At 43.2% G+C, this 7,958-nt stretch overlaps 1 protein-coding gene across 28 annotated transcripts in view; it reads left to right on the top strand.

The window, feature by feature from the left end:
* The window catches only part of Trpm3 (transient receptor potential cation channel subfamily M member 3), an 805,264-nt gene that overhangs the window by 292,450 nt on the left and 504,856 nt on the right, over positions 1–7,958 (top strand). For 5 of the 28 annotated variants that reach the window (XM_026781585.1, XM_026781588.1, XM_026781592.1 and 2 more), the window contains exon 1: positions 3,768–4,273. The exons of 15 other annotated variants lie outside the window; for them this stretch is intronic. In XM_026781585.1, coding sequence (XP_026637386.1) covers positions 4,097–4,273 — 177 coding nt within the window. In that variant the 5' untranslated portion in view covers positions 3,768–4,096. Of the gene's footprint in view, positions 1–3,765; positions 4,274–7,958 lie in introns of those variants that run through there. 8 more of the 28 variants (XM_026781591.1, XM_026781594.1, XM_026781598.1 and 5 more) reach the window with 4 other exon arrangements.

A 7,958-nucleotide genomic window follows, 5' to 3' on the forward strand; every position in this document is an offset into this window, starting at 1 on the left:
ACATTCACATAAATAAAAATACACCTTTAAAAAGGAAAAAAGACAACTATAGATTGAGGTCAGTCATAAGTAAGCAGAAGGTTAAGACTACTAAAGAATTTTGATGGGAGGAAGATACCTACAGAGGTAACCATTATCTGGTTTTAATACGTCTCCTGGGTGCCAGAATAGCATCTACTTTATGCAGACCATGTCCAAAAATAAGCTCCAGAAATATACACAATTAAAGTCCAAATACCCAAATATTTCAATGGTATAATAACAAAACATACAAACTTACTTTGGAGCATTTTGTGTCTGGATGTGTCTTTTCTTACTTTGCTTACAACATGACCAAGGCACATTATAGAAAAAGAGTTTATTTTCTTCCAACCTCCCACTAACACCACCACTTAAGCGCTGCTTACGACACTCAAAAGCTTTACTACCCCAAGAAGATGATTCTGACTTATATAGAAAAGGAGATTGAGCAAGCCATGGAGAACAAGTCAATAAGCAGAGTTCCTCTGTGGTCTCTGCTTCAGGTCCAGAATCCAGGTTACTGCTGTGAGTTCCTGCTTTGTCTTTCCTGAATGAAGGACTATAACATATAAGCCAAACATAACCCTTTCCTCCCCAAGTTACTTTGGTCATGGTGCTTTTCACAGCAATAGAAAGCCAACTAGGACACTGTGGTTTGTATAAAGCACTTTATGAGAAGGGTTTGGATATTCTGATCTACCTGGTCATTATGCATCCATCCCCTTATGGCCTTGGTTTTCAAATTAGCCCCTCTATATTAGAGAGATATCATGAGTATGAGCCAATGTTCCATCAAAGTGTGTTGACTTTTCCCGAGAGGGAACATGCCTTTGAAGGATAAAATAAAGACTTAGTAACTGCCTTGAGACTGAACTGAAAGGTACGGGATGGGAACGGGGCTTGCATAGCATAAAAGAGAATGGAAATATGTTGAAAGGCACACTTTAGAATGCAAAAAACCCCACACTTTCAACTTTTAGGAATATTAAAAAGTAATCTGATCAATTAGATTTGTAAACACTCAGAATCATAGTATTGAAAATGAGCATTTGAGATGTATGAGACATGACCACACCTCCTCTTCTCTAGTTTTCCTCTTAGGGTTTTCTCTAAAAGCATGGGGAAACTCATATGTGAAAAATACCATTTGTTCTAAGTGAGGAGGGCCCTGAAAACCCCTCTTTAGATATTTGACAACAAATCATCCTGGCACAAATTACTCCGATGACGGGAAGACGCCCCCTTAAACCGTTCATTCTTTTGATCTTCATCTCCTTTGCTGTGTAGCCTCTAACTCCACTCCCTGAAGGTTTTGTGTTCATCCCTCTAATTGCCACTAGAGAGGATGTGACGCCTCCTGCTTCTCATTTCATATAACCCTAACTATGTTTCTGACCAAAGTTATTCTTAAAAATTAAGGGCACGAAGAGGATCAAAGACTGTGGTTTCAGAAGGGTGCTTTCACTTCTGTGTTCTTAACACTTCGGGACAGTGAGGAGAAAGGGGGGGGGCAATTGGAATGGCCTTGCCTTTCCCCACAACTGACTCTTCAAAACTATGAAGAAACCACTTAAGGGGCGTTTAGTAGCGAAGAAATGCCAGTTCCTGGTAGGCTCACTGAAGGTGACACTTTGCAATCTGACGACCAGGCTTCTGTAGGGAAAAGGCTGACGGAAGTCCCGCTGGCCTTTCAGTCTTTGCCTTTTTCTTTGTGCCATTTACTGAGCTCTTCCCAGCTCATAGAAAACATCCAGGTTGAGCTTGTCTTGCTTGGTTTCATTACCTGGTACTGCAAACATACGCACAAAACGTCAGTGGGTCCCTATTGTAGAATAGTGCATGCTGCCTAGAAGATGAACTGTGGTAGAAGGGGCTTGAGAGATGCTCAACACTGGACTTGGTGCTCCACTGGCCCTAGCTCATTTGGTTTCACAAGAACTTTGGGTGTGTAGCTATGCAATTGCCTCCATTCCAGAGATAAAAGATGCCAGTGCACACAGGAGATGAGAAAATTGCCCCAGGCCAGGGTCAGAATTCCACTGTGAACTCTGAAGTCTGATTTTTAGAATTCAGGAGGCTAAGCAAACCTCAGTGGCATGCCACAGCACTGTGTGAGGGACATACTGAGCTCTTATCCCATCTATCCCATCTTTTATTGCGATTCTCACATCAGACTAAAGACCAGAAAACCTAAGAAAAGGTATTATTGTTGTTGTCTCCGACTATGAAAGAAGCAAAACTGGAAGTATATCTTTGTGGCTCAGTAAAATAACTCTGATGCAGGCTAATTTCTCTGGACTTTATTTGCTTAGTCTGTGAAACAGGGACATGACAGCATCTGCCCTAGAGGGCTGCCATTGGTGTGAGCTTGCATGATGTAAAAGGGCCCACACCATGCCTGACATATGTATGTCCTAGTGTGTTAACACTCTAAAACGTTCTTTACCCCATTGTGGAAATAGGATGGTGACAGGAAATGAACCATGTGTGAGTTCTGTTAAATTGGTACTGTTTTAATCGAAGATAATCTGATGCCTGGATTTTTATGTTCCAGTAAGTGGCTCTGTAATTCTCTGCATCTCCGCCTCTGGGACACTTTAGGAAATGGTGCTGTGGTGCAGGCGCCAGGTGTTTGATAACTTCTTTGTTCTTGATCCTAAAACGTGGCCTTGTGTCACCATCACATCTGCTCCAACCCCTCTGGATTTTGTCCCAGAATGCACAGGAGTAGAGAGAGAGAGAGAGAGAGAGAGAGAGAGAGAGAGAGAGAGAGAGAGAGAGAGAGAGAGAGAATGAAGGGGTTCTCCATTTCTTCTGGTTAATTAAAAATGGAGACTCTCTATGGGCACTGGGAGGGAAGTAAGGTGGGAAGTGCTGAGTACCCTGGCAACACTTGAAGGGTGCAGATGTGGGCGTCTCCTGGGCAGATTCTTTGGTCAACAGCACTGCAAAAGTTTAATGCCTGGAGGGAGTGGGTAATGCAGGTGAGCAGCATGACATGCCCGCCCCTCCCAGCCCTCCTAAGGTCCTCTTCTCTAAGTGAAATTGGCCATTGTCTTCCTTTAAATGGAAAAGTTCTTTTTTATTCCCTTTCACCATGGGAGCTTTACAAATTACGTACCCCAATGCAGCTACGGTCTCTTAAAACCCCCTTCAAAAATTATTGGGAAGAAGGGAAACATGCACTGGAAAAAAAAATCATTTTTTGTGGACAGTGTTCTTTCTACACAGCACTTTAAGGGTTAAACTTCGTTGCAAGAGAAGTCTGTCTGGTTGGGATATCCCCCAATTTAGAAACTACTATTGCTAAAAAGGTAAGCCACGAAAGCATTCCTTTGCACAGCTTTCTACGACAGGAATAACTCCTTGTCCCCAGCGTGTGTAAATGCAAGTTTGACTTAGCCTCGACACATCTATCATCTATATGGTGCTTGTATCAGGGTGAAGACTGTCAATCACAGTTAATAAAAGATCCTAGAACACAGCAGGGATCTCTTTTGACTATAGATCCATTTTACGATAGCTCTCAATTTATTATGTCACACAAATCAAAAAAGCAGCATTTATCTTATCGTTCAGAGGCATCCTTTCTCCCTCCCAGTGCCCCAGCCCCTCCCCCTGCGCCAGTTTCCAGCCCCTCAAAGATGCTTTGTGCAAGAAAGTACAAGTTCTTCTGGCTTCATTTTTGTTCCTTTTTGCTTTCCTCCTGGCTCCCCCCACAAAACAAGAGAGCAAAGCAAATGGCCCGGGTCCCCCCCACAACGCCTGACCTGCGTTTGCTGGGAGGAGAGCGGGAGAGGGAGCGCGCATTCTGGAGCAGGCTGCTCTGACTCCGACCACAGGCTGTTTTGTGCAGGCTGTCCCTCTCCTTCGAAATCAAGCATCCCCTCCCTGAAGCAGCAAGCAGTGTGCCTCCATTCGGCCACATTTGGTATGCATGAGCACGGCTGCAGGGAGAGGGGAGGTGGCTTTTTTAAGAAGGTTCAGGGGCTCAGGAAACGCCACTTGACTAGACTCCCAAGTTCCAGGAAGCCTCTGCCCTAATGGAATTTGCAGGTGTGGAGATGACCATGGGATGCCAGGGCCGTGGAGGACCGTTTATTTTCTAGGCATTGCCCAGATTTGCAGTCTCTGGTCTTCCCGGTGGAATTTGGAAGGGGTCATGAATCAGACTGATGCTTCTCGACCCCTAAATTGGACCATCCGGAAGCTATGCCACGCAGCTTTTCTCCCATCTGTCAGACTTCTCAAGGTACTGTAACTTGCTGCTTTGAATGTCCCTTACTGTGCTTTTCAGGTCTAAACGCCCAACTTCGCACTTGGGCTGGGACGCCAGTTTTGGGGCGTGCGAATGCATGCAGTTCTGTCTGTGCTACCCATGGCTGGAGAGTTTCCATCACCCCTACCCCACCCCCACCCAGCGGGGAGGATGGCCTGAGCTACACTAGGGAATTAGATATGGTCTCAGGAAAGGGGCTACCTGTGCGCACCCCCACCTTTCTTAACCATTAGTCTGCCAAAGAATTAATTCACTTCTTTGCGGGGGGCGGGGGGAGGGTAGAATAATAGTGGGCATGAAATCTCTTCCTTGTCTGCGTTTGGCTCCAGAGCTTGTTTTCTTTCCCTGGGGAAGCCCTTCGACCCACTTTTCCTTAAATGGAACCTGAGAGAACAAAGGATTCTCCTCCTTCTTTTAAAAGCTCCCTGGCTAGGTGGTCAGTCAGGTATAGACAAAGAAAGAATGCACCTGATCACATAGTGACTTTTTAAAGGCATGATCATTTCTATCTCTTGGTCTTTGGACTGGAGTCGTTGTGAGAAAGTATTGTTTTGCATGCATTTGAAGGGAGCAGTCTCGAGCTCCGAGTTACACAAAAGATTCCTACTACACCTGAGCTGCAGTTGCTAGTTGTGCCCACAGTGCCCCTGTTTCTGGAAGCAAATGTATTAAAGACACGAGGGAAAAAAGTCCTCACGAGTCCTTAGGAATCTACCTTCATCACCTGCATGACAGGGAAGGGCACAAAGTGTGAAGGTGCAGAAGAAAAGTATTGCTTAGGAAAGGAAACGTGTTAACCCTTTGAGGGTGGGTTGAGCACAGCTGAATGCTTCACATCAAAGTTTGTCAGGCAAGGCAAATCCTTAATTCTCCTTTTCCTATTATATATGATTTTTTTGTTTAATTACTTGTGAGCACAGAGGGAATTTGCTACAATGGAGGAATGATGGATTAGCCCTGAATAAATCGCTCTGATTTTTTTCCAGCTAGGTATGGTGTGGACGGATAATTCTAAATAGCTAAGTGGTGTCTCGTTGCCAAATACGACCCATTGGCTCAGTTTCCCTGACCCTGTTAAACACAAACTGGTATTAACTTTCACTAGGCGTGCCCCCAAGTGCCCTTCAAACCCCATCTTATGGTTGTCATGGCAATGACTTGCTTCCCAAGGAATATTTGGAAGGAAGAGCATTTGGGAGCATAGGGAGTGGGAGATTTCTACACTTCTGCATGCTTTTGCTGTATTGGAGCAACTTGTGTAATAGGGCATGAAAAAGAATGAGGCCAGAGAATTAACAAATGGATGTGAATTTCCCTCCAGATTTAGTAGTCAATCAAGACCAGGAAAAAGAATGTTTTGACAAATTAACTATGACTGAGAGAGTGAAGTTCCATGGTCCCATGTGCAATAAGAACTACCTTTTTAGTTAAAGCCACTCACTGGCTTGAACCCAAAGTGATGCTTTTTAACTCGTCTTAACAGATATATGTATATATTATTAATGAATACTCAATGTATTATTCATTAGTGTTCATTTTTAAAATAGAAACTGTTATTAATATACCCATCACAAAGCCAGGAAAGAAGTTAGCATTTGAGATAGATTACTTATTTTTAGAAGAACTCTGTCGTCTTTAAAAATTACACATACACAAACACAACACACACATATACACACCACAGCCGGGAGACCAGTGCTTACATTTCATCCTGCCCCACCCTTCCATTTATTCCATTTATTAATGTGGTGCTTGATGACACTTCATCTAATAAAGGGCATTAGTGAGCTTCCTTCCACTGATTGCAGCATCTGAAGGAGGGGATGCATTTTATTAGAGAGCTTTCGCTTGCAAAGACATCTGTGCGTTTGAGAGTATAGCTACCCCATGAGACTTGAGAGAGTAAGCACATTTCAAAATCCTGCGAGGAAAATAAAACGATGCCAAATCCTCTCAGCAACATTTAGGCAGAAATACCAACTTCTTTTGGAAGGCAGCTATGCTCACCACTAGACCGCCCAGCTGCTTTGGAATATGAGCAAACGAATCATCCATATGAACACTATGGTGTGTGTTTCCCCCTCTGGGTTTCGGTTGCCCCATTTTTGCTCTGCTTAGCACCTATGCATTCTTCCACTGCTTTTATCTTCTGTGGAAAAACTAAAAGCTCGTGAATAATAATTTGCGTCCTTGTTAAATGTTCTTCTTGTTTCAGGCTAGACATTAAATATTCAATAATGGTTTTTCTCCCAGGCCCTTGCTTACTTTCTACTCTGCCATCCTTTTGCCTCAGACTCCACTCCCCCTCCCCCACTCTGCCACCATCATGCTAGTTTGATGGATGGACTCTCTGAACATCCAGAGTTATCGAAACCCTTAGCCAATAGCCAATTCTCCCATTCAACAGGTAATTTTTGTTTCTCCTCCCACTGCCCTGATGTGCCTTGCCCTCTTTGATGCTCTGAGACTTGTCAGTAAATACAGTGTGGGGGCATGATGGCCTGATTAGATTTGGTTAAATCAGATCAGTCACCAATTCTGACAGCCTAGGTTCAAGCTGATTTCCCTTCTCGTTCTCTTTCATGAAAATATATTGAGTATGTATGTATGTATATGTGTGTGCATGTATGTATGTATGTATGTATATGTGTGTATGTATGTATGTTTTACTAACTTCAGTGCCATGTGGACAGTCAGAATTGGCTTCATGTATAATTTCTTTTTAATTTCCCATGTCCTGGTAGAAATGGGGTACTAAGGAAGCAGGAGGAGAAGACCGTCTTGAAACATGAATTAAAACCAGCAAGTGTTGGAATGCACTTATAATTCCTCCTGAAAACATTTCATTCTTTATTCTGTCCACCCGAAAGCAAATTTTGAACATGCCAACTGACCCTCACTCTGCATTTGGGGCTTCATTTGGAAATAGCACTTGGAAATGAATGTCTGGTCAGGCAGGAGGATGGTAGTCAAAAGACAGAGCCTGCTTTGAAATGGTTGCCTTTTAGATGGGACCCTTCTCAGGCGACTTCTCCTCTGCTATAGTGGGCTTCATTCTTATGTGGTTCAAGGCTTCATCCTGCCAATAATCACACACCCAAAATGTGAATTTTGTTTCAGTGACAGAATGTTCTTAGCATATTTCATATTCATTATCAGGTCTATCTCTGCCATTGTTTTATTTAGGAGATTTCATTTTGGTAACTTGTGTTGAGTTTGAAGAATATTTTTAGGACAAAGAATTTTCTTAGAAGTGAAGTCTTGGCAGACTTTTTGAAGGGAAGGCTTCTGAAAAATGGGTTGCATTGGAGCGAAAGGAAGAGCTATGTAACACACTTTGAATAAGCACATTTATGTCAATTTGATAATCAAAAGCATCTGATGAGTATGACCCTAAGGACTTTGGATACTTTATATTGAACAATGCTATGATTTGAGTGAGCAATGTCAAAATAGGATAAAAGGAGGGATCAGTGTAGTTAAGAGTACTTGCTGCTATTCCAGAGGGTCAGAGTTTGGTTCATAACACTCTTGTTGGTAGTCTTACAAATGCCTCCAACTCCAGACCCTAAGGATCCAATGCCTTCTTTTGGCATCTATGAGCACCCATAGATATCACACACACACACACACACACACACACACACACACACACACA

This window comes from Microtus ochrogaster, chromosome 8 (genome assembly GCF_000317375.1).
Source record: "Microtus ochrogaster isolate Prairie Vole_2 chromosome 8, MicOch1.0, whole genome shotgun sequence".
NCBI classification, from domain to species: Eukaryota; Metazoa; Chordata; class Mammalia; order Rodentia; family Cricetidae; genus Microtus; species Microtus ochrogaster.